This window comes from Zonotrichia leucophrys, unplaced genomic scaffold (genome assembly GCF_028769735.1).
Source record: "Zonotrichia leucophrys gambelii isolate GWCS_2022_RI unplaced genomic scaffold, RI_Zleu_2.0 Scaffold_673_27513, whole genome shotgun sequence".
Lineage (NCBI taxonomy): Eukaryota > Metazoa > Chordata > Aves > Passeriformes > Passerellidae > Zonotrichia > Zonotrichia leucophrys.
In genome coordinates this window covers 1,534-27,513 of record NW_026992878.1, presented here as the reverse complement: position 1 = coordinate 27,513, position 25,980 = coordinate 1,534, and the positions used below count along the sequence as shown (strand labels likewise).

At 54.7% G+C, this 25,980-nt stretch overlaps 3 protein-coding genes across 3 annotated transcripts; 1 reads left to right on the top strand and 2 right to left on the bottom strand.

Annotated features, from left to right (window-relative positions):
- Nucleotides 1-1,595: 1,595 nt before the first annotated feature.
- Nucleotides 1,596-11,502, bottom strand: TAPBPL (TAP binding protein like; the record flags this gene model as incomplete). Its single annotated transcript, XM_064701465.1, has 8 exons — nt 11,475-11,502; nt 9,112-9,297; nt 8,946-8,983; nt 8,530-8,567; nt 5,954-6,180; nt 4,147-4,409; nt 2,799-2,928; nt 1,596-1,988 (listed from the first exon to the last, which is right to left on the bottom strand). Coding segments are annotated over exons 1-8 (1,303 nt in total), but the record flags the coding sequence as incomplete, so codon positions are not given.
- A 3,095-nt stretch (nt 11,503-14,597) lies between these two features.
- Nucleotides 14,598-22,546, bottom strand: PFDN6 (prefoldin subunit 6). Its single transcript, XM_064701463.1, has 5 exons — nt 22,467-22,546; nt 21,978-22,051; nt 21,446-21,516; nt 18,803-18,927; nt 14,598-14,816 (listed from the first exon to the last, which is right to left on the bottom strand). Exons 2-5 carry the CDS (start codon nt 22,039-22,041, stop codon nt 14,717-14,719), a joined length of 360 nt encoding a protein of 119 aa, XP_064557533.1. The 5' UTR covers nt 22,042-22,051; nt 22,467-22,546; the 3' UTR covers nt 14,598-14,716.
- A 239-nt stretch (nt 22,547-22,785) lies between these two features.
- LOC135441911 (beta-1,3-galactosyltransferase 4-like) lies at nt 22,786-24,783 on the top strand. Its single transcript, XM_064701464.1, has one exon. The coding sequence runs from the start codon at nt 22,786-22,788 to the stop codon at nt 24,283-24,285; it is 1,500 nt and encodes a 499-aa protein (XP_064557534.1). The 3' UTR covers nt 24,286-24,783.
- The last annotated feature ends 1,197 nt before the right edge of the window (nt 24,784-25,980 follow it).

The window sequence follows — 25,980 nt, the reverse complement described above, 5'->3', positions numbered from 1 at the left end:
TTCCCCCAGTGTCACCAAACCCCATCCCAGGTGCGCCTCGGTGCCCCCCTCACCTGCCACGTGAGGGTGACCCTCGGGGCCCAAAACCAGGCCCGTGTGTGTCCCCCGGCAGTGGGCTGTCCCCAAACCTGTCCCCAATTTCCCCAAACCCTCCCCCTCACCTGTCACCGCACGGACCCTGAGTGCACATCCTTGCCGTGTGTGTGTCACCAGGCAGCTGGAGCTGTCCCAATGTCCCAAACCCTGTCCCCTACCTGCCACGTGCACGGTGACCCTGAGTGGCACATCCCATGCCGCGTGTGTCACCAGGCAGCTGGAGCTGTCCCCAATGTCCCCAATGACCTAAACCCCTGTCCCCAGTGTCCCAAATGACCCAAACCCTGTCCTCATGTCCTTCAATGTCCCAAACCCCATCTCAGGTGTGTCCCCTCACCTGCCACCTGCACAGGGGACCCTCAGTGGCGCGCCCCAGGCCACGTGTGTCACCAGGCAGAGGAAGCTTCCCCCAGTGTCCCCAACCCCATCCCACAGGTGTGTCCCCAGGTGTCCCCAGTGTCCCAAACCCCTGTCCCCAATGTCCCCAATGTCCCAAAACCCTGTCCCCTCACCTGCCACCTCACAGTGACCCTGAGGGGCGTGTCCCATCCCGCGTGTGTCACCAGGCAACTGGAGCTGTCCCCAATCACTCAAACCTGTCCCCCAATGTCCTCAGATGTCCCCAAACTCCATCCTGATGTCCCCAGGTGTCCCCCACCTTTTCACCTGCACAGTGACCCTCAGTGGCACATCCCAGGCCCACTGTCACCTGTGTCACCAGCACTGGAACTGTCCCCAATGTCCCCAATGACCCAATGTCCCCAAACCCCATCCCAGGGGGCCGTCCCCAGGTGTCCCCTCACCTGCCACCTGCACGGTGACCCTGAGTGGCACGTCCCGGGCCCAAATGTGTGTCCCCAGGCAGCTGTAGCTGTCCCCAGTGACCTAAACCCTGTCCCCAGGTGTCCCCAGTGTCCCAAACCCTGTCCCCTCACCTGCCACCTGCACAGTGACCCTCAGTGGCATACCCCAAAGCCACGTGTGTCACCAGGCAGCTGTAGCTGTCCCCAATCACTCAAACCCTGTCCCCAATGTCCTCAGGTGTCCCCAGTGACTCAAACCCTGTCCCCCGTGTCCCCAATGTCCCAAACTCCATCCCTGATGTCCTCAGGTGTGTCCTCAGGTGTCCCCTCAACTGCCATGTGCACAGTGACCCTGAGTGGCACGTCCCAGGCCACGTGTGTCACCAGGCAGCTGTAGATGTCCCCAAACCCTGTCCCCAATGACCCAAACCCTGTCCCCAGGTGTCCTCAAACCCTCTCCCCAGTGTCCCCAAACCCCATCCCAGGTGTGTCCCCTCACCTGCCACCCGCACGGTGACCCTCAGTGGCACATCCCAGGCCACGTGTGTCACCAGGCAGCTGTAGGTGTCCCCAATGTCCCCAAACCCTGTCCCCTCACCTGCCACCCGCACGGTGACCCTCAGTGGCACGTCCCACGCCACGTGTGTCACCAGGCAGCTGGAGCTGTCCCCAATGTCCCCAGGTGTGTCCCCTCACCTGCCACCTGCACAGTGACCCTGAGTGGCACGTCCCAGGCCACGTGTGTCACCAGGCAGCTGTAGGTGTCCCCCGCTGTCCCCTTGGCCACGCTCAGCCCCGCGCTCCGGCTGAAGGTGCCGTCGGCCGCGCGCCGGTGCCCCGAGCTCCAGCTCAGCCCCGCGCCGCTGTCCCCAGGGGTGGCGCTGGCACTGTCCCCAGGGCTGCTGGCACTGTCCCCAAGGGTGGCGGTGGCACCCTCGGGTGTCACCGGGCGTGGCCGCGGGTCCCCCCGGGCCTGGCGCTCCCAGCGGATCCCAACGTCCAGAGGGAAAAACCCGACGGCGTCACAGCGGAGCCGGGCTGGGACACCCGGGGACAGCACGGAGGGGACCAGGGACACCTGGGGAGGGGCTGGGGACAGACAGACGGACAGTTAGGGACACTGGGAGGGACTGGGAATAGACTGGGAGGGACTGGGAGCTGGGCAGGGACACCTGGGGACAACAGGGAGGGGACCAGGGACACCTGGGGAGGGGCTGGGGACACGGGGACACCCAGTTAGGGACACTGGGAGGGACTGGGGACAGACAGACAGACAGATAAGGACACTGGGAGGGACTGGGATGGACTGGGAGGGACTGGGAGCTGGGCTGGGACACCTGGGGAGGGGCTGGGGACAGACAGTTAGGGACACTGGGAGGGACTGGGAGCTGGGCTGGGACACCTGGGGACAGCATGGAGGGGACCAGGGACACCTGGGGAGGGGCTGGGGACAGACGGACAGACAGTTAGGGACACTGGGAGGGACTGGGGACACGAGGACAGACAGTTAGGGACACTGGGAAGGACTGAGAATGGACTGGGAGGGGATTGGGAGGGACTGGGGACATGGGGACACTCAGTTAGGGACACTGGGAGGGACTGGGATGGACTGGGAGGGAACTGGGAGGGACTGGAAGGGCTGGGGACATGGGGACACCCAGTTAGGGACACTGAGAGGGACTGGGATGGACTGGGAGGGGCTGGGAATGGACTGGGATGGAACTGGGAGCACTGGGAGCTGGCCCTACTTGAAGCTCAAGGCCCAGTTCAACCAGCAGCTCGAGGTACTGGGAGCACTGGGATATCCTGGGATGGACTGGGAGGAACTGCTCACAGAGAAGGGCACGGGGACATACTGGGAGCCCCTCCCAAGCCCCGCCCACCCCTGCCGGCACTGACCAATCACGTTCATGCGCAGCACCTGCTGCAGCTGCCCGAGGGGCGTGGCCACGGAGCAGACGAAGGAGCCGTCATCGGACACCGAGAGCGGCGGCAGCTGCAGAGAGACCTGAACAGCGCCCCCTGGCGGCTGGGAGGAACAGAGAGGGACTGGGATGGACTGGGAATGGCCTGGGGGGACTGGGAATGACTGGGAGGGACTGGGAAACAGGGGTTCCACACCCACAGCGCCACAGCGCCCCCTAGTGGCTGGGAGGACTGAGCCTATCCACTTGTACTGACGCCCCCTAGAGGCCAAGAGGACCAACGGCGCCTCCCGGTGTCCCCACATGGAACCACAGCCAGGTTCTGTGGACTGCGAGGGACTGGGAGGGGATTGGGAATGGACTGGAATGGAGTGGGAGGGACTGGGAACCGACTGCTCTGTACCCACAGTGCTCCCTAGTGACCAGGAGGACCGAGCCTGTCCACCCTTACTGGCTCCCCCTAGCGGCCAGGAGGACCAATGGCGCCTCCCGATGTCCCCACACAGAACTGCAGCCGGGTTCTGGAATGGACTGGGAGGAACTGGAAGCCACTGAGATGGACTGGGAGGGGACTGGGAATGGACTGCGATAGGGAGTGACTGGGAATAGACTGGGAATGAACTGGGAGGAACTGGGAACGGGCTGTTCCACACCCACAGCGCCCTCTAGCGGCCAGGAGGACCGAGCCCATCCAGTTGTACTGACGCCCCCTAGAGGCCAAGAGGACCAACGGCACCTCCCGGTGTCCCCACATGGAACTACAGCCAGGTTCTGTGGGCTGGGAGGGACTGGGAGGGGATTGGGAATGGACTGGGAGGGGATTGGGAATGGACTGGAAGTCACTGGGAGGGGATTGGGAATGGACTGGAAGTCACTGGGAGGGACTGGGAACCGACTGCTCTGTACCCACAGTGCTCCCTAGTGGCCAGGAGGACTGAGCCTGTCCACCCTTACTGGCGCCCCCTAGTGGCTGGGAGGACCAACGGCGCCTCCTGATGTCCCCACATGGAACCGCAGCCGGGTTCTGGAATGAACTGGGAGGGAACTGGGAATGGACTGTGATAGACAGGGAGTGACTGGGAATAGACTAGGAATGAACTGGGAGGAACTGGGAACCGGCTGTTCCATACCCACAGCGCCCCCTAGCGGCCGGGAGGACTGAGCACATCCACTTGTACTGACGCCCCCTAGCGGCCAGGAGGACTGAGCACATCCACTTGTACTGACGCCCCCTAGCGGCCAGGAGGACCAACAGCATCTCCTGCTGTCCCCACTTGGAACTGCCACCCCTCCCCTGTGTCCCCTCACCTGTGTCCCCTCACCTGTGTCCCCGCTGTCCCCGGGGGTGTCCCAGGGGTGTCCCCGTGCCCCCCCAGCAGCAGCAGCACCCCCGGCGCCGCCTCGGTGACGCGGTTGGCGGCCGAGTCGAAGGCCAGCAGGCGCCGGGTGGCGCCGTCGCGGTGCCGCAGCCACTCCAGGGTGAAGGGGACGCCCGGGGCGGGGGGGGTGAAGGAGCAGTGCAGGGTCTGGGGGGTCCCCAGGCGCCCCCGCAGGGTCGGGGTCAGCGTGGAGATGGCCAGGGAGGCTGCGGGGACAGGGACATGCGGGTGACACAGGTGACAGTGACACATAGGTGATAATGACACACACAGGTGACAATGACACACCAATGATAATGACACAGGTGACAATAACACAGGTGATAATGACACACAGGTGACAATGACACACACAGGTGACAATGACACACGGGTGACAGTGACACACAGGCTACAATGACACCAGTGACAGTGACACACACAGGTAACACACAAGTGACAATGGCACACGGGTGACAGTGACACACAAGTGACAATGACACACACAGGTAACAGTAACACACAGATGACACAGGTGACAATGACACAGGTGCCACACAGAGGTGACACAGATGGACAATGACACACACAGGTAACAATGACACACCGGTGACAGTGACACACAGGTGATAGTGACAGGTGACAATGGCACACAGGTGACAATGACACACCGGTGACAGTGACACACAGGTGACACTGACACACACCGGTGACACACACCGGTGACAATGACACACAGGTGACAATGACACACCAGTGACACACACAGGTGGCACAGGTGGACAGTGACACACAAGTGACCATGAGACACAGGTGACATACAGGTGACAATAACACACAGATGACAATGACACACAGGTGGCAGTGACACAGGTGACACACAGGTGACACACAGGTGACAATGACAATGACACACCAGTGACAATGACACAGGTGACAATGACACAGGTGACAACGACAAAATGACACACAGGTGACACAGAGGTGACAATGTCCCACATGTCCCCCTCTCACCGTTGACCCTGGCCGTGTCCCCCCCGTCCCTTCCTGCAGCAGCACCATCCCCTCCCTGCGCGGTGTCCCCAGGTGACACAAGTGACAGTGACACACAGGTGACACACAGGTGACAATGACACAGGTGACAATGACACACTGGTGACAATGGCACACACTAGTGACAATGACAGAGGTGGCAATGATGCACAGGTGACAGTGACACCGGTGACAATAGCACACAGGTGACAATGAAACACCGGTGACAGTGACACACACCAGTGACAGTGACACAGGTGACAATAACACACAGGTGACAATGACACACAGGTGACAATGACACAATGACACACAGGTGAACACAACACAGATGACAATGACACAGGCGACACACAGGCGACACACAGGTGACAATGACAATGACACACCGGAGACAATGACACACACAGCTGACAATGACACAGGTGACAACGACAAAACGACACACAGGTGACACACAGGTGACAATGCCCCACATGTCCCCCTCTCACCGTTGACCCTGGCCGTGTCCCCCTGCGCCGCTGTCACCTGGTGCAGCAGCACCGTCCCCTCCCTGCGCGGTGTCCCCAGGTGACAATGACACAATGACACAGGTGACAATGACACAATGATATGCAGGTGACAATGACACACAGGTGACAATGACACAGGTGACAATGACACAGGTGACACACACAGGTGACAGTGACAATGACACAGGTGACAATGACACACACAGGTGACAATGTCCCCCTCTCACCGTTGACCCTGGCCGTGTCCCCCTGTGCCGCTGTCACCTGCTGCAGCAGCACCGTCCCCTCCCTGCGCGGTGTCCCAGGGCCAGCAGCCACCAGCGCGTGCCCAGCCCGGGGTGGCAGCGCGGGGACGGCCCCGGGGGCGGCGGCAGCAGCGGCTCCGTGGGGCTCAGCTCGCACCGGGGGGGCGCCCGCGAGGGACCCCAAAAATCCGGCAGGACCCCCAGGGGGTCTGGGGCGGGGAATGGAGGGGGTGAGATACAGGAAATTCCCAAAAATAACCCAAAAACCACCCAAAAATACCCCCAAAACTGCCCCAAAACTGCCCAAAAATACCCACAAAAATCCCCAAACACTACCCAAAAGTACCCCAAAATCCCCCCAAAAAATCGCAAAAATCCCCCAAAACTGTCCCCAAATCCCCCAGAAACCCGGCAGGACCCCCAGGGGGTCTGGGGGGGAATGGAGGGGGTGAGATACAGGAAATTCCCAAAAAATACCCCAAAACCGCCCCAAAAAAACCCCAAAACTGCCCCAAAAATCCCCAAAATTGCCCTAAATACCCCCAGAAATCCTGCATCACCCCCAGGGCGTCTGGGGGATAATGGAGGGGGTGAGATACAGGAAATTCCCCAAAAATACCCCAAAATCCCCCACAAAAATACCCAAAAACCACCCAAAACTGCCCCAAACAACCCCCAAAAATACCCCAAACACCCCCCAGGAAATTCCCCAAAAATGCCCAAAACCGCCCCAAAAAATCCCCCAAAACAGCCCCCAAAACTTCCTCAAACATTCTCAAAATTCCCCCCAAAACTGCCCCAAAGAACCCCAGAAATCCGGCAGGACCCCAGAGTGTTTGGGGGGGAAAGGAAGGGGGTGAGATACAGGAAATTCCCAAAAATACCCCAAAATCTTTCCCAAAATATCCCCCAAAACCGCCCCAAACACCCCCCAAAATACCCCAAAATCCCCCCCAAAAATCCCCCAAAACTGCCCCAAACACCCCCCAGAAACCCGGCAGGACCCCCAGGGCGTCTGGGGGGGGAAAGGGAGGGGGTGAAATACAGGGAATTCCCCAAAACACCCCAAAAATACCCCCAAACACCCCCCAAAAATTCCCCCAAATACCCCAAAACTGCCCCAAACACCCCCAGGAAATCTCCCAAAAATATCCAAAACTGCCCCAACACCCCCCGGGAAATCCCCAAAACCGCCCCAAATACCCCCAAAAATTCCCCAAAACTGCCCCAAAATCCCCAAAACTGCGCCAAACACCCACCAGGAAATCTCCCAAAACTGCCCCAAAACTGTCCCAAAATCCTCCCCCAAACAGCCCCAAAACCACCCCAAAACACCCCCAAAAATCACCCCCAAGAACCCCCCAAAAATTGCCCTCAAAATCGCCCCAAAATCCCCCCAGAACTCCCCAAAAAACCCGAAAAATTGCCCCCCAAAAATCATCTCCAAACCCCGCCAAAAATCGCACCCAGCCCCCCAGAATCCCTCAAAATCCCCCAAAAACTCCCCACAAATCACCCCCCAAAACCCCCAACAATTGCCCCCAAAACCCCCCCAGATCCCCCCAAAAAATTGCCCCAAAGCCCCCCCCAAAACCCCAAGAAATCGCCCCAAAACCCTCCCAAATATCACCCCAAATCCTCTCAGAATGCCCCAAAACCCCAAAAATCGCCCCCCAAATCCCCCAGAAACCCCAAAAATTCCCCAAAAAACACTCCCAAACCCCCTCAGACCCCTCCAAAAAACCCAAATTTTCCCCCAAAATCCCCCAGAAATTGCCCCAAATCCCCCCAAAACCCCACAGAAATCGCCCCAAAATTCCCCAAAACCCCCAAGAAATCGCCCCAAAACCCCTAAAAATCGCCCCCAACCCCCCCTGGAATGCCCCAAAATCGCTCCTCAGAAATCCCAAAAAAATCCCCAAAAACCACCCCCAAAACCCCTCAGATCCCTCCAAAAAGCCCCAAAATTTCCCCCAAAACCCTCAAAAATTGACCCCAAAATCCCCCCACCGAACGCCCCAGAAATCGCCCCAAAATCCCTCCCAAAACCCCCAAAACCCCCCTAAATCCCCCCAATTGGGTCGGGGGTCTCTCACCGATGACGTCAAAGGTGTTCTGGGGGTCCCGGGGGGTCTCGGAGTGCGGGGGGGCCCCAATACCCCCAAAATTGCCCCAAAAATGCCCCCAAATCCCTCCCAAGACCCCCAAAATTGCCCCACCAGGACCCCCCCCAAAAACTCCCCAAAATTCCCCTCAAACCCCCAAAAATCGCCCCCAAAACTCCCCTAAACCCCCAGAATCCCCCCGAATTGGGTCGGGGGTCTCTCACTGATGACGCCGAAGGTGTTCTGGGGGTCCCGGGGGGTCTCGGGGTGCGGGGGGGGCTCAGAACCTCCCAAAATTGCCCCCAAAATGCCCCCAAATCCCTCCAAGACCCCCAAAATTGCCCCAAAACCCCCAAAAAACTCCCCAAAATTCCCCTCAACCCCCCAAAAATCCCCCCCAAAACTCCCCTAAACCCCCCAGAATGCCCCCGAATTGGGTCGGGGGTCTCTCACCGATGACGTCGAAGGTGTTCTGGGGGTCCCGGGGGGGTCTCGGGGTGCGGGGGGGCCCCGGGACCCCCCAAAATTGCCCCCAAAACCCCCCAAAATGCCCCAAATCCCCCCACGACCCCCAAAAATCGCCCCCAAAACTACCCAGAAATCGCCCCAAAACCCCCCCAATTGGGTCGGGGGTCTCTCACCGATGACGTCGAAGTTGTTTTGGGGGTCCCGGGAGGTCTCGGAGTGCGGGGGGGCCCCGGGACCCCAAAATTGCCCCAAAAATGCCCCAAATCCCTCCCAAGACCCCCAAAATTGCCCCCAAAACCCCCACAAATGCCTCCAAATCCCTCCCAAGACCCCCAGAAATCGCCCTCAAAACTCCCCTAAACCCCCCAAAATCCCCCCGAATTGGGTCGGGGGTCTCTCACCGATGACGTCGAAGGTGTTCTGGGGGTCCCAGGGGGGTCTCGGGGTGCGGGGGGGCCCCGGGACCCCCAAAATTGCCCCCAAAACCCCCAAAAATGCCCCCAAATCCCTCCCAGAAATCCCCAGAAATCACCCAAAACCCCCCCAATTGGGTCGGGGGTCTCTCACCGATGACGTCGAAGGTGTTCTGGGGGTCCGGGGGGGTCTCGGGGTGCGGGGGCGCCCCGGGGTCTCCCAGGAAGCGGAGCAGGGCCCCGCGGGGGGCGGGGGCGCCGCGCCGGTCCAGCAGGGGGCAGCGCAGGGCGGGGGGGGGCTCCCCAAAAACCGCGACCCCTCCCCAAATCTGGAACAGACCTGGGGGGAGGGGGGGGAAAAGGGGGTTTGGGGGGGTCCTGAGGGGATTTTGGGGGGTCCTGGAGGAATTTTGGGGGGTCTTGGAGGGGTTTGGGGGAGATTTGGGGAGATTTAGGGGGAATTTGGGGGTCCTGGAGGGATTTTGGGGGGTCTTGGAGGGGTTTGGGGGAGATCTGGGGAGATTTAGGGGGAATTTGGGGGGTCCTGGAGGGATTTGGGGGTCTTGGAGGGGTTTGGGAGAGATTTGGGGAGATTTAGGGGGAATTTGGGGGGTCCTGGAGGGATTTGGGGGCGTCCTGGAGAGGTTTGGGAGAGATTTGGGGAGATTTTGGGGGTCCCGGGGGGATTTTGGGGTAAAGTTTGGGGAGTCCTGGGGATTTGAGATTTTAGGGGGATTGTGGGGGGTCCTGGGAAGGTTTGGGGGAATTTGGGGGGTCCTGGGGGTTTAGGGACATTTTAAGGGGGGTCCTGGAGAGGTTTTGGGGGAATTTGGGGGATTTGGGGTGATTTTGGGGGGCCCTGGGGGTTTAGGGACATTTTAAGGGGCGGGATTTGGGGGGTCCTGGGGGTTTTGGGGAGATTTTGGGGGATCTGGGGGGTGTTTGGGGGGTTTGGGTGGTTCTGGGGAGGTTTTGGGGGAATTTGGGGCGTCCTGGGGGGGTTTTGGGGAGAGTTCGGGGGGATTTGAGGGGTCCTGAGGGGATTTTGGGGGATTTTAGGAGATTTGGAGTGATGTGGGGGGAATTTGGGGGATTTGGGTGCTTTTGGGGGGCCCTGGGGGTTTAGGGACATTTTAATGGGGGGGATTTGGGGGGTCCTGGGGGTTTTGGGGGGATTTGGGTGGTCCTGGGGAGGTTTTGGGGGGATTTGGGGGGGTTTGGGTGGTCCTGGGGAGGTTTTGGGGGGATTTGGGGAGATTTTTGGGGGTCCTGGGGAGGTTTTGGGGGGATTTGGAGGGATTTTGGAAGGTCTTGGGGGGATTTGGGTGGGGAGATTTTGGGGGGTCCTGAGGGGGATTTGGGGGGTCCTGAGGAGATTTTGGGAGATTTAGGGTGATGTGGGGGGGATTTGGGGAGATTTAGGGGTATTTGGGGGGTCCTGAGGGGACTTGGGGGGGTCCTGGGGGGGTTTTGGGGGAATTTTGGGGATTTGAGGTTATTTGGGGTGATTTTGGGGGGCCCTGGGGGTTTAGGGACATTTTAATGGGGGGATTTGGGAGGTTTTGGGGGGGTCTTGGGAGAATTTGGGGGATTTTGGGGGGTCCTGGGGAGGTTTTGGGGGAATTTGGGGAGTTCTGGGGGGGCTTTTGGGGAGAGTTCGGGGGATTTGAGGGGTCTTGAGGGGATTTTGGGAGATTTGGGGTGATGTGGGGGGAATTGGGGGGCCCTGGGGGTTTAGGGACATTTTAATGGGGGGATTTGAGGGGTCCTGGGGGTTTTGGGGAGATTTTGGGGGATCTGGGGGGTGTTTGGGGGATTTGGGTGGTCCTGGGGAGGTTTTGGGGGATTTGGAGGGATTTTGGAAGGTCCTGGGGAGGTTTTGGGGAGATTTTGGGGGGTCCTGAGGGGGATTTGGGGGGTCCTGAGGAGATTTTGGGAGATTTGGGGTGATGTGGGGGGGATTTGGGGAGTCTGGGGAGATTTTGGGGTATTTGGGGGGTCCTGAGGGGACTTGGGGGGTCCTGGGGGGGGGTGGGGTTGGGGGGATTTTGGGGGGTCCTGGGGGGGGTTTGGGTGATTTTGGGGGATTTGGGGTTATTTGGGGTGATTTTGGGGGGCCCTGGGGGGTTTAGGGACATTTTAATGGGGGGATTTGGGAGGTTTTGGGGGATATTTGGGGGTCCTGGGGGGGATTTGGGGGGTCCTGGACAGGATTTGGCGATTTGGGGGAGTCTTGGAAAGATTTGGGGGTGCCGGGGGGAAATTTTGGGGCGGTTTTAGGGGAGAAAACCGAAATTTGGGGCAATTTTGTGTCAGGAATTTGCGGGGTCCCGATTCCCGATTTTTGGGGTTTCCGCGTTTTGGGCCGTCCCGATTTTTGGGGTTTCCGGGATTTTTTGGGGGGATTTCCCAGGATTTTGGGGGTCGGGGAGGGTTCCGGGGTTGGGATCTGCCGGAATTTGGGGTTTGGGGGAAATTTTGGGGTCCCAATTTTGGGGTTTTTGGGCCCCTCCTCACCCGCCAGCAGCAGCCGCGCTCCCGCCATCGCTTTCGCTTTCGCTTCAAGCCACGCCCACTGCCCCAAAAACCCGCCCAAAACCCCCAAAATCCTCCAAAACCGCCCCAAAATTCCCCTCAGGTGCTTCGGCCGCGCTCCGAACCCCAAAATTCCCCTCAAGAACCCCAAAATTTCGGGGTCAAACCCTCAAAAATCCCCCCAAATTTCCCCCTCAGGGGCGCTGGCCACGCCCACAGAGCTCTGGCCACGCCCCCACTCCAAATCGACCCAAAATCCCCCAAAACCGCCCCAAAATTCCTCAGGGGCTTCGGCCGCGCTCCGAACCCCAAAATTCCCCTCAAGAACCCCAAAATTTCGGGGTCAAAACCTCAAATTTCCCCCCAAATTTCCCCCTCAGGGGCGCTGAACACGCCCACAGAGCTCTGGCCACGCCCCCACTCCAAAGCGACGCAAAATGAGCCAAAATCGCCTCAAAACTCCCCTCAGGGGCTCCGGCCGCGCTCCGAACCCCAAAATTCCCCTCAGACGCCCCAACATTTTGGGGTCAAACCCTCAAAAATCCCCCCAAATTCCCCCCTCAGGGTCGCTGAACGCGCCCACGAAACTCTGGCCACGCCCCCACTCCAAATCGACCCAAAATGCCCCAAAACCGCCCCAAAATTCCCCTCAGGGGCTTCGGCCGCGCTCCGAACCCCAAAATTCCCCTCAAGAACCCCAAAATTTCGGGGTCAAACCCTCAAAAATCCCCCCAAATTCCCCCCTCAGGGGCGCTGGCCACGCCCACGATACTCTGGCCACGCCCCCACCCCAAACCGACGCAAAAAGCCCCAAAATCGCCCATAAAATTCCCCTCAGCGGCTTCGGCCGCGCTCCGAACCCCAAAATTTCGGGGTCAAACCTCAAAAATCCCCCCAAATTTCCCCCTCAGGGGCGCTGACCACGCCCACGGGATTCTGGTTACTCCCCCACCCAAAATCGACCCAAATAGCCCAAAAATTCCCCTCAACGACTCCGGCCGCGCTCCGAGCCCCAAAATTCCCCTCAAGAACCCCAAAATTTCGGGGTCAAAACTTCAAAAATCGCCCCATAATTCCCCCCTCAGGGCGCTGACCACGCCCACAGGGTTCTGCCACGCCCCCACCAAATCGACCCAAAATGAGCCAAAACCGCCCCAAAATCCCCTCAGGGCTTCGGCCCGCTCCGAACCCCAAATTCCCTCGGGCACCCCAAAATTTCGGGTCAAACCCTCAAAATCGCCCCAAATTTCCCCCTCAGGGGCGCTGACCACGCCCACAGACCTCTGGCCACGCCCCCACCCCAAATAGACCCAAAATCGCCCCAAAATTCCCCGCAGGAGCTTCGGCCGCGCTCCGAACTCCAAAATTCCCCTCAGACACCCCAAAATTTTGGGGTCAAACCCTCAAATTTCCCCCTCAGGGGTGCTGGCCACGCCCCCAACCCCAAATCGACCCAAAATCGCCCCAAATCACCCCAAAATTCCCTTGAGGCGCTCTGGCCTCAATCTCAGACCCCAAAATCCTCCAAAATCACCCCAAAATTCCCCTCAGACGCCTCGGCCACGCCCCCACCCCCAAATTTCCATGTAGGGGTTTGGCCACGCCCCATTTTTCCATTTAAGGCAATAGGCCCCGCCCCAAGGCTGTGGCCACGCCCCCAGCATTTAAAATTCCCAAATTTTGGGGGATTTGGACCCAAATCCAGCGGGATTTTTGGGGTCTGGGGGTGTCGGGGGGGTCCCCAAATTTTTTTGGGGGGGTCCTCAAATTTTTGGGGTGCTCTGGAACCCCCAAATTACCCCAAAATTTGAAAACTGAACGTGAACATAACACAAAAAATTCAGATTTTGGGGCATTTTCGTGGAATTTAATTGGGATTTTTGGGGTCTGGGGGGTACAAAATTTTGGGGGGGGGTCCTCAAATTTTTGGGGTGCTCTGGACCCCGCAAATTACCCCAAAATTTGGGAACTGAATGTCAATACAACACGAAAATTCTGATTTTGGGGCATTTTTGTGGAATTTTATTGGATTTCTTGGACTGGGGGTGGTACAAAATTTTGGGGGGGGTCCCCAATTTTTTGGGGGGGGGTCCCCAAATTTTTGGGGTGCTCTGGACACCCCAAATTTGGGAACTGAACGTGAATATAACACAAAAAATTCAGATTTTGGGGCATTTTTGTGGAATTTAATTGGGATTTCTGGGGTGTGGGGGGGTACAAAATTTTGGGGGGGTCCCCAAATTTTTGGGGTGCTCTGGAACCCCCAAATTACCCCAAAATTTGGGAACTGAACGTGAACATAACACAAAAAATTCAGATTTTGGGGCATTTTTGTGGAATTTAATTGGGATTTTTGGGGTGTGGGGGGGTACAAAATTTTGGGGAGGTCCCCAAATTTTTTTGGGGTAGTCACCAAATTTTTGGGGTGCTCTGGACACCCCAAATTTGGGAATGAACGTGAATATAACACAAAAAATTCAGATTTTGGGGCATTTTTGTGGAATTTTATTGGGACTTTTTGGATGGGGGGGGGTACAAAATTCTGGGGGGGTCCCCAAATTTTTGGGGTGCTCTGAACCCCCAAATTTTCCCAAATTTGGGAACTGAAAGTGAATACAACATGAAAATTTGGATTTTGGGGCATTTTTGTGGAATTTTATTGGGATTTTTTGGACTGGGGGGGGTACAAAATTTTGGGGGGTCCCCAATTTTTTTTGGGGGGGTCCTCAAATATTTGGGGTGCTCTGGACACCCCAAATTTGGGAACTGAACGTGAATATAACACAAAAAATTCGGATTTTGGGGCATTTTTGTGGAATTTAATCAGGATTTTTGGGGAGTCCCAAATTTTTTTAGGGGGTCCCCAAAATTTTTGGGGTGCTCTGGAACCCCCAAATTGCCCCAAAATTTGGGAACTGAACGTGAATACAACACAAAAATTCTGATTTTGGGGCATTTTTGTGGAATTTAATTGGGATTTTTTGGACTGGGGAGGGGTACAAAATTTTGGGGGGGTCCCCAAATTTTTTTTGGGGGGTCCCCAAATTTTTGGGGTGCTCTGGACACCCCAAATTTGGGAACCAAACGCGAATATAACACCAAGAATTCAGATTTTGGAGCATTTTTGTGGAATTTAATTGGGATTTTTGGGGTCTGGGGGGGTACAAAATTTTAGGGGGGTCCCCAAATGTTTTTTTGGGGGGGTCCCCAAAATTTTGGGGGTGTCAGGGCTTGGCCTGGAGCTCCTGCTGGAGGCGCCCCAGGAGCTCGCGCTGCTGCTCCGAGCGCCGCTCCAGCTCCTGCATCTGCTGCTCGTAGCGCTTCCTAAACGGGGCGAAAAATGGAGATTTTGGACAAAAATGGGATTTTGTGGGGAAAAAATGGGGATTTTTTGGGGAAAAAATGGGGATTTTTTGGGGAAAAAATGGGGATTTTGTGGGGAAAAAATGGGGATTTTTTGGGGAAAAACTCCAGCCATTTTCCCCTCATTTTCCTCCAATTTTTCCCTGTCTTTCCTCAAATTTTTCCATTTTTCCCATATTTTCCCCATTTTTCTCCATTTTGCCCCAAATCCCCGTTTTTCACCCCAAACCGAACCCACATTTCCCCACTGATTTACTCCAGCCATTTTCCCCATTTTTCCCTTGATTTTTCCTCCCATTTTTCTCCATTTCCTCCCATTTTTTCCCAATTTTTTTCAATTTTTCCCAATTTTTGCCCAAAATCCCCATTTTTCACCCCAAACCAAACCCACATTTCCCCACTGATTTACTCCAGCCTTTTTCCCATTTTTCCCTTGATTTTTCCTCCATTTTTCTCAATTTCTTCCCATTTTCCCTCATTTTTTCCCCAATTTTTCCCCATTCTTACCAATATTTTTTTCAATCTTTCCCACTTTTTCTCCATTTTTGCCCAAAATCTCCATTTTTCACCCCAAACCGAACCCACATCTCCCCACTCCAGCCATTTTTCCATTTTTCCCTTGATTTTTCCTCCCATTTTTCTCTATTTCCTCCCATTTTTTCCCCATTTTTTCCCAATTTTTCCCATTTTTGCCCAAAATCTCCATGTTTCACCCCAAACCAGACCCACATTTCCCCGATGATGTGCTCCAGCCTTTTTCCCCATTTTTCCTTTGATTTTTCCTCCCATTTTTCTCAATTTTCTCCCATTTTTTCAATTTTTCCCCATTTTTGCCCAAAATCCCCATTTTTCACCCCAAACCAAACCCACATCTCCCCTGTGATGCATTCCCACAATTTCCCCATTTCTCCCTCATTTTTCCTCCCATTTTCCCCTCATTTTCCCCCATTTTTTTCTCTTTATTTCCTTAAATTTTTCCATTTTTCCCCATTTTTGCCCAAAATCCCCATTTTTCACCCCAAACCAAACCCACATCTCCCTATGATTTACTTCCAGCCTTTTTCCCATTTTTCTCTTGATTTTTCCTCCCATTTTTCTTCATTTCCTCCCATTTTTTCCCATTTTTTCCCAATTTTTTCCCCTTTTTTCCAAAATCTCCATTTTTCACCCCAACCCAGAACCCACATTTCCCTGTTGATGTACTCCAGCCTTTTCCCATTTTCCCCCCATTTTTCCCTCATTTTTTTCCCATTTTCCCCAATTTTTCCCTTTCTTTCTTCAAAATTTTCCCTTTTTTCCCCATTTTCCCCCGAAATCTCCATTTTTCACCCCAAACCAAACCCACATCTCCCCACTGATGTACTCCAGCCATTTTCCCCATTTTTCCCTTGATTTTTCCTCCCATTTTTCTCCATTTCCTCCCATTTTTTTTCCTTTTTTTCCCATTTTTTCCCATTTTTGCCCAAAATCCCCATTTTTCACCCCAAACCGAACCCACATTTCCCCGCTGATTTGCTCCAGCCATTTTCCCCATTTTTCCCTTCATTTTTCCTCCTATTTTTCTCCATTTTTTTCCCATTTTACCCTTTTTTTCCCCATTTTTTCCCCATTTTTTCCCAATTTTTTTTCAATTTTTCCCCATTTTTGCCCAAAATCCCCATTTTTCACCCCAAACCGAACCCACATTTCCCCACTGATTTACTCCAGCCATTTTCCCCATTTTTCCCTTGATTTTTCCTCCCATTTTTCTCCATTTCCTCCCATTTTTTCCCATTTTTCCCATTTTTGCCCAAAATCCCCATTTTTCACCCCAAACCGAACCCACATTTCCTCACTGATGTTCTCCAGCCTTTTTCCCATTTCTCCCCCATTTTCCCCTCATTTTTTCCCCATTTTTTTTCCCAATTTTTTCCTTTCTTTCCTCAAAATTTTCCATTTTTTCCCCAATTTTTGCCCAAAATCCCCATTTTCCCCCAAACCAAACCCACATTTCCCCGCTGATTTACTCCAGCCGTTTTCCCATTTTTCCCTTGATTTTTCCTCCCATTTTTCTCCATTTTTTTATCCATTTTTTTCCCATTTTCTCAATTTTCTCCCATTTTTTTCCCATTTTTCCCTTTTTTTCCCCATTTTTGCCCAAAATCCCCGTTTTTCACCCCAAACCGAACCCACATCTCCCACTGATGTACTCCAGCCTTTTCCCCCCATTTTTCCCTTCATTTTTCCTCCTATTTTTCTCCATTTTTTTCCCATTTTCCCCTTTTTTTCCCCATTTTTTCCCATTTTTTCCCAATTTTTTTTCAATTTTTCCCCATTTTTGCCCAAAATCCCCGTTTTTCCCCCCAAACCAGACCCACATTTCCCCGCTGATTTACTCCAGCCATTTTCCCCATTTTTCCCTTGATTTTTCCTCCCATTTTTCTCCATTTCCTCCCATTTTTTCCCAATTTTTTTTCAATTTTTCCCAATTTTTGCCCAAAATCCCCATTTTTCACCCCAAACCAAACCCACATTTCCCCACTGATTTACTCCAGCCTTTTTCCCCATTTTTCCCTTGATTTTTCCTCCCATTTTTCTCAATTTCTTCCATTTTCCCTCATTTTTCCCCAATTTTTCCCATTCTTACCAATATTTTTTTCAATCTTTCCCACTTTTTCTCCATTTTTGCCCAAAATCTCCATTTTTCACCCCAAACCGAACCCACATTTCCCCGCTGATTTACTCCAGCCTTTTTCCCATTTTTCCCTTGATTTTTCCTCCCATTTTTCTCCATTTCCTCCCATTTTTTCCCATTTTTTCCCAATTTTTCCCCATTTTTGCCCAAAATCCCCATTTTTCACCCCAAACCAGACCCACATTTCCCCGCTGATGTGCTCCAGCCGTTTTCCCCATTTTTCCCTTGATTTTTCCTCCCATTTTTCTCATTTTTTTCCCCATTTTCTCAATTTCCTCCCATTTTTTCCCATTTTTCCCCTTTTTTCCCCATTTTCCCCAAAATCCCCATGTTTCACCCAAACCAAACCCACATTTCCCACTGATTTACTCCAGCCTTTTTCCCATTTTTTCCCCCATTTTTCCCTCATTTTTTCCCATTTTCCCCCAATTTTTCCCTTTCTTTCCTCAAATTTTTCCATTTTTCCCAATTTTTGCCCAAAATCCCCATTTTTCACCCCAAACCAGACCCACATCTCCCCACTGATTTACTCCAGCCGTTTTCCCCATTTTTCCCTTGATTTTTCCTCCCATTTTTCTCCATTTCCTCCCATTTTTTCCCATTTTTTCCCCATTTTTTCCCATTTTTTTCCCATTTTTTCCCCATTTTTGCCCAAAATCCCCATTTTTCCCCAAAATCCCCATTTTTGCCCAAAATCCCCATTTTTCACCCCAAACCAGACCCACATTTCCCCACTGATTTACTCCAGCCGTTTCCCCCATTTTTCCCTTCATTTTTCCTCCCGTTTTTCTCCATTTTTTTCCCATTTCACCCTTTTTTTTTTTCCCCATTTTTTCCCCATTTTTTCCCATTTTTTCCCCATTTTTCTCCCTTTTTGCCCAAAATCCCCATTTTTCACCCCAAACCAAACCCACATCTCCCCACTGATTTACTCCAGCTGTTTTCCCCATTTTTCCCTTGATTTTTCCTCCCATTTTTCTCCATTTCCTCCCATTTTTTTCCCATTTTTTCCCAATTTTTTTTCAATTTTTCCCCATTTTTGCCCAAAATCCCCATTTTTCACCCCAAACCAAACCCACATCTCCCCACTGATTTACTCCAGCCATTTTCCCCATTTTTCCCTTGATTTTTCCTCCCATTTTTCTCAATTTTCTCCCATTTTCCTCATTTTTCCCCAATTTTTCCCCATTCTTACCAATATTTTTTTCAATCTTTCCCCATTTTTCCCCATTTTTGCCCAAAATCCCCATTTTTCACCCCAAACCAGACCCACATTTCCCCGCTGATGTACTCCAGCCGTTTCCCCACGGTGTTTTTGGCCTCCTCCAGGTCCTGCTTGACCAAAACGGGGCCCAAAAGTTTAAAAATGGTGGTGGAGTCGTCCAGCAAATTCAGCTCCTGGAAATTGGGGAGAAAAATCCAAATTTTGGTCAAAGGGGAGAAAAAAATTGGGTTTTTTTGGGTGGGAAAAAATGGGGAATTGAGGCAAAAAAAATTGGGAATTTTTGCAGGAAAAATGGGATTTTTTGGGGGGGAAAAGTGAGAAAGTTGGGGAAAAAATGGGGATTTTTAGGGGGGCAAAAGGGGTGGAAATGGGGATTTTTTGGGGGAAAAATGGGGATTTTGGGGTTATTTTCAGGGCACATTTTGGGTTATCTTCAGGGCAGTTTTGGGCTTTTTTGGGGCATTTTTGGGATTTTTTTGGTGATTTTTGGGTCATTTTTGGGCTCCTTTTGGGGCAGTTTGGGGTCATTTTTGGGGCAATTTTGGCTCATTTTTGGGGCAGACTTGGGTCATTTTTGGGGCATTTTCCAAGGCAGTTTTGGGTTATTTTTAGGTTATTTTTGGGGCATTTTTGGGGCATTTTCTGGGCCAGTTTTGGGTTATTTTTGTGGCAGTTTTGGGTTATTTTGGGGGCATTTTTGGGGCATTTTTTGGGGCAGTTTTAGGTTATTTTTGGGGCAATTTTGGGTTATTTTCTGGGCCAGCTTTGGGTTACTTTTAAGTTACTTTTAGGGCAGTTTTGGGCTTATTTTTGGGGCAGTTTTGGGGGCATTTTCTGGGGCAGTTTTAGGTTATTTTTAGGTTATTTTTGGGGCAGTTTTGGGTTATTTTTGGGGTAGTTTTGCATTATTTTAGGGGCATTTTGGGGGCAGTTTTGGTTTATTTTTAGGCTATTTTCAGGGCAGTTTTTGGGTTATTTTTGGGGCAGTTTTTGGCACAGTCCTGGGGAATTTTTGGGGCAATTTTGCCTCAGTTTTGGGTTATTTTCACGGCACTTTTTGGGTTATTTTCAGGGCAGTTTTGGGTTGTTTTCAAGGAAGTTGTGGGCTTATTTTTGGGGCATTTTCTGGGCAGTTTTATGTTAATTTTAGGTCATTTTTGGGGCGTTTTCCGAGGCAGTTTTGGGTGATTTTTGGGGCAGTTTTGGGGTATTTTTGCATTATTTTTGGGGCATTTCCTGGGGCAGCCTTAGGTTATTTTTAGGTTATTTTTAGGTTATTTTTGGCTTATTTTTGGGGCATTTGCTGGGGCAGTTTTAGCTTATTTTTAGGTTATTTTTGGGTCATTTTTGGGGCATTTTTGAGGCATTTTCTGGGGCAGTTTTAGCTTATTTTTAGGTTATTTTTGGGGCAGTTTTGGGTTATTTTTAGGTTATTTTGGGGGAATTTTCTGAGGCAGTTTTAGGTCATTTTCAGGTTATTTTTGGGGTTATTTTGGGGGCAGTTTTGGAGCATTTTCTGGGGCATTTTTGGGTTATTTTTGGGGCAGTTTTAGGTTATTTTCAGGGCAGTTTTAGGTTATTTTTAGGTTATTTTTGGGGCAATTTTGGGTTATTTTCTGGGCCAGCTTTGGGTTACTTTTAAGTTACTTTTAGGGCAGTTTTGGGCTTATTTTTGGGGCAGTTTTCGGTTATTTTGGGGGCATTTTTGGGGTATTTTTGGGGCATTTTTGAGGCATTTTTTGGGGCAATTTTATCTTATTTTTAGGCTACTTTTGGGGCAGTTTTAGGTTATTTTTAGGTTATTTTGGAGGCATTTTCTGGGGCAGTTTTAGGTCATTTTTAGGTTATTTTTGGGGTCATTTTGGGGGCATTTTCTGGGGCAGTTTTGGGTTATTTTTAGGTTATTTTTGGGGCAGTTTTAGGTTATTTTTAGGTTATTTCTGGGTTATTTTCTGGCCCATTTTGGATTATTTTTGGGGCATTTTTTGGGTCATTTTTGGGGCATTTTCTGGGGCAGTTTTGGGTTATTTTTAGGTTATTTTGGGGGCATTTTCTGGGCCAGTTTTGGGTTATTTTTGGGGCAGTTTTGGGTTATTTTTAGGTTATTTTTGGGTCATTTTTGGGGCACTTTTGAGGCATTTTCTGGGGCAGTTTTAGTTTACTTTTAGATTATTTTCGGGGCAGTTTTAGGTTATTTTTAGGTTATTTTGGGGGCATTTTCTGGGGCAGTTTTGGGTTATTTTTGGGGCAGTTCTGGGGCAGTTTTGGGTTATTTTCAGGTTATTTTTGGAGCGTTTTTGGGGCATTTTTGGGTTATTTTTGGGGCATTTTTTGGGGCAGTTTTGGGTTATTTTTGGGGCATTTCTGGGGCAGTTTTGGGTTATTTCTGGGGCAGTTTTGGGTTATTTTCAGGTTATTTTGGGGCATTTTCTGGGGCAGTTTTAGGTTATTTTTAGGTTATTTTTGGGGCATTTTCAGGGCATTTTTGGGGCATTTTCTGGGCATTTTTGGGTCATTTTCTGGGGCAGTTTTGGGTTATTTCTGGGGCAGTTTTGGGTTATTTTCAGGGCAGTTTTAGGTTATTTTTAGGTTATTTTTGGGGCATTTTCAGGGCAGTTTTGGGCTATTTCTGGGGCAGTTTTTGGGTCATTTTCAGGTGATTTTGGGGGCGATTCCGCGCCCCCCACCCACCTCCTGCACGATGTTGTTCTCCGTCAGCTGCGTCTCCAATTTCTGCCGCGCCGCCACCGCCCGGCCCAGCTCTGCGAAAGGGGGGACCCCAAAACCGCGGATGGGGGGGGCCCAAAACAGCCCAGGGACCCCCCAAAAATAATGGGGGGACCCAGAGGGGTTTTAGGGGAGGATTTGGGGGTCCCTGGAGATTTTGAGGGGGAATTTTGGGGATTCTGGAGGATTTTTGGGGGTCCCAGGAGGTTTTTGGGGAGGGTTTGGGGGCTCCAGGCAGATTTTGAGGGGGATTTTGGGGGTTCTGGAGGATTTTTGGGGGGTCTAGAGGGGATTTTGGGGTTCCAAAGGGGATTTGAGGGGGGATTTTGGGGGTTTTGGAGGATTTTTGGGGGTCCCAGGAGATTTTTGGGGGAATTTTGAGGGGGTTCTGGAGGATTTTTGGGGGTCCCAGGAGGATTTTGGGGTTCCCGAGGGAATTTTGGGGTTCCAGGGGGGATTTTTTTAGGGGAAGTTTTGGGTTTTTTGGGGGTCTCACCTTTCTGTAATTGCTGATATTTCTCCAGCTCCCCCTGGAGCTTCTTCTGCAGCGGCTCCGCCATGGGGGGGGCGCTTTGTTTTGGGGCAGAATTTTGGGAATTTTGGGGTGACTCCCCCGAACCCCCAAATCCCCCCGGAGCCCTCAGGGATCGCCCCAAAAAAACTCCAAAAATGGTCACCCCTAAAAATCCAACCCACGCCCCTCCAAACCCCCCAGAACCCCCCAAAATCCACTCGGGACCCCCAAAAATCCTCTCGGGACCCCAAAAATTCTCCCCAGGACCCCCAAACTCCCCCCAGGACCCCCAAATTCCCCCCAGAACCCCCAAATTCCCTCCAGAACCCCCAAATCTCCTCCTGCCCTCTCCAAACCCTTCCAGGACCCTCCCGAATTTCCCTGCCAGACCCCAAACCTTCGAATCGCCCCAAAATGCCCCAAAATGCCCCAAAATCCCCCAAATTTCCCCCCCCCCCCCCACTTTCTCACCCTCCGCTCCGCGCGCGGCTCCAACGCTTCAGGCCACGCCTACTCCGCTCTGCGCATGCGCCACACACCCGGAAACCACGCCCCTGACGCTAAACCACGCCCATTTCCCCCATATATGGACATCACCCCTCAGCGCAGGCCACGCCCCCTCGCGGCGCCGCGGCCCGCGCTGCCCCCCCCCCCCCACCGGGGGGGATTTTGGGGAGAATTTTGGGGTTTTTGGGGCCGCCGGAGGTGAGAGAAAGGCGGGGAGGGCTCCGGGATGGGCCCGAGGCGGCGGCGATGGCGGCGGAGGGCGGCGAAGGCGGCGCTGGCGGCGATGGCGGTGGCGGTGCTGGCGCTGCTGGGCAGCGGCCGGGCCGAGGAGCTGCTGGCGGCGGCCATGGCGGCCTGGGGGGAGCGGGGGGATGGGGACGAGTGGGGGGTGGGCGTGGGGGGCGAGGGGGATGGGAATTGGGGCGGGGGGGTTGTGAATGGGGGGCGTGGGAGCGGGGCGGGGCTTGTGAATGGGGGGCGTGGGAACGGGGCGGGGCTTGTGAATGGCGGGCGTGGGAACGGGGCGGGGTTTGTGAATGGCGGGCGTGGGAACGGGGCGGGGTTTGCGAATTGGGGCGCGGGGTTTTTGAATGGGGAGGGCGCGGGGGTCCTCAATGAGAGCGTGGGCGGCGGGAAATGGGGGTCGGGGGTCCTCAATGGGAGCTCGAAGATCACGAGAGGGGGTCCCTGGGGTGCCATTGGGGGTCCTGGGGGTCTCATTGGGGGTCCCGGTGGTGCCATTGGGGGTCCTGGGGGTCTCATTGGGGGTCCCGGGGGTGCCATTGGGGGTCCCGGTGCCGTAACCGGGGCTCCCCCGCCGCCCCCCGCCTGCCTGGCGCTGCTCTCGGGGGGCTCCGCCGATCTCCCCTCTCCCCTTTGGGGGTCCCCGCGCCCCCCCCAGGTGCTGCTGTCGCCGCCCCCCTGCGCGCCCCCCGCCCCGTTCCTGCTGATCCTCGTGCCCAGCGCGCCCCCGCACCTGCAGCGCCGCCTCGCCGTGCGCGACACCTGGGGCGGGCCCTGGGCGGGCTCGGCGGCGCCCCCCGCCCGCACCGTGTTCGTGCTGGGGACCCCCCGGGACCCCCGCGAGCAGCGGGAGCTGCTGGCCGAGTCGCGACAGCACGGCGACATCCTGCAGGGCGACTTCGCCGACAGCTACGCCAACCTGACCCGCAAGACGCTGCTGCTGCTGCGCTGGGCCCGCGCCTGCTGCGCGGCCGCGCCCTTCCTGCTCAAAGCCGACGACGACGTCTTCGTCAACGTGCCCGCTGTCGCGACATACCTGGCGACATGGCGCGACGCGCCCGCCCGCCTCTACCTGGGCCGCGTGCACTGGCGGGTGGCGCCCAACCGCGACCCGCGGAGCCGGCACTATGTCGCGGAGGCGCTGTACCCGCTGTCGCGATACCCGCCCTACTGCAGCGGCACGGCGTACGTGCTGTCGCGGCGGGCGGCGGGCGCGGTGCTGCGGGCGGGCCCGGGGGTGCCGCTGGCGTTACCGGAGGATGTGTGGGTGGGGGTCGCGGCGCGGCGGGCGGGGGTCTGGGCGCGGCACTCGGCGCGGTTCGGGGGCTCGGCGCGGTTCCCGCCCGAGCGCTGCTGCCTGGCCCGGGCGCTGCTGAGCGCGCACCGGGTGCGGCCCCGGGAGCTGCGCGGGGTCTGGGGGCGCCTCCCGGGGCTCTCCGGGGACTGCGGGGGGCTCTGGGCGCTGCTGGGGCTGCTGCGGTGCCGCGTGATGGCCCTGGGGGAGGGGCTGTGGGGAGGGGGGCAGGGGGATCCCGAGTGACGTCATGGGACGGGGGGGGAATCCCCCTCCTTCTGCCTGCCCGGGAAGGTGTATTGGAGGTGACGTCATGGGAAGGGGGGAATCCCCCGCCCATTCAGCGTTGGAGTTGGGGGGCTGATGTCATGGGGCTGACGTCATGAGAGGGGAACCGCCCGCATTCACCCCTGTGGGGGCGTTGTAGTAGGGGCTGATGTCATCGGGGTGACGTCATTAGTTGGGGAAATCCCCCTCCTCTCCTCCTTGAGGGGCAGAGTGGTTGGGAGTGATGTCATGAGGGAGTGAAGTCATGAGAGCGGGGGAATCCCCGTCCCTCTCCTTTCCCTGGAGGGTGTGCTGGAGGTGACGTCATGGGAGTGATGTCATGGGACAGGGGAATCCCTGTCCTTCCCCTCCCCATGGAGACTGGAGTTGGGAGTGACGTCATTGGGAGTGATGTCATGGGAGGGGGGGAATCCCCCACCTTCTCCCCTTCCCAGGAGAGTGTATTGGAGGTGACGTCATGGGAGTGAGTCATGAGGGGGAACTCCCCCACTTCTTCCCTGCCCTGTGGAGCTGTAGTTGGGGATGACGTCATGGGAAGTGATGTCATGAGAGGGGAACACACCCTCCCCTCCTGTGGGGGTGGAGTGGTTGGGGCTGATGTCATGGGGATGTGACGTCATGAGACACTTCCTTCTCCCCTCTCTCACCCCCCGGGAGGACACAGTGGTTAAGGGTGACGTCATGGGGGTGTGACATCACGAGTGGGGGAACACCTCCTCATAGGGTTGTGACATCATGGGGAGTGACGTCAGAGGTTTGGGGAACCTCCCCCCCAAATTGAAACAGTGGGCGGAGGTGACGTCACAGGGTGTGACCTCACAAGGGAGTGATGTCACAGGTGTGAGAACCCTCCCCCCAGTGGGGACAGGAGCTGCAGGTGACGTCACAGATGGTATCACAGTGGTGATGTCACGGCTTTGAGGAATTCCCCAATTGCGGACAGTGATCGGGGTGACGTCATGAAACGGGGGTGACATCACATCATTACATCATGGGGAGTGACGTCATGGCTTTGGGGAAACACCCCTTCTCCCAGTTGGGACAGTGTCTGGGGTGACGTCACGGATTGAGAGTGATGTCGTGGATTTGTGACATCACGGATTTGGAGTGACGTCACGGATTGGTGACTGTCATCGGATGTCACCTGGATGTCACCCGGACCTGGCAGTGACACTGATGTCACCTGGGTGTGACACAAGGACATGGAGCTGGCACGGGGACACGGCTGTCACCCGGGTGTCACCAGACCTGGCACGGTGACATCGATGTCACCCGGGTGTCACACACGGAGCCGGCACGGTGACACAGGTGTGACACGGTTGTCACCTGGACCTGGCACAATGACACCGATGTCACCTGAGTGTGACACAGGGACACGGAGCTGGCTCGGGGACACGGCTGTCACCTGGATGTCACCGGACCTGGCACGGTGACACCGATGTCACCCGGGTGTCACCTGGGTGTCACACACGGAGCCGGCACGGTGACACGGATGTGACATGGAGACACAGGACTGGCACAGTGACACCGATGTCACCTGGGTGTACACAAGGACTCGGGTGTGACACGGTTGTCACCTGGACCTGGCACAGTGACACCAATGTCACCTGGATGTGACACAGGGACACGGATCTGGCTCGAGGACACGGCTGT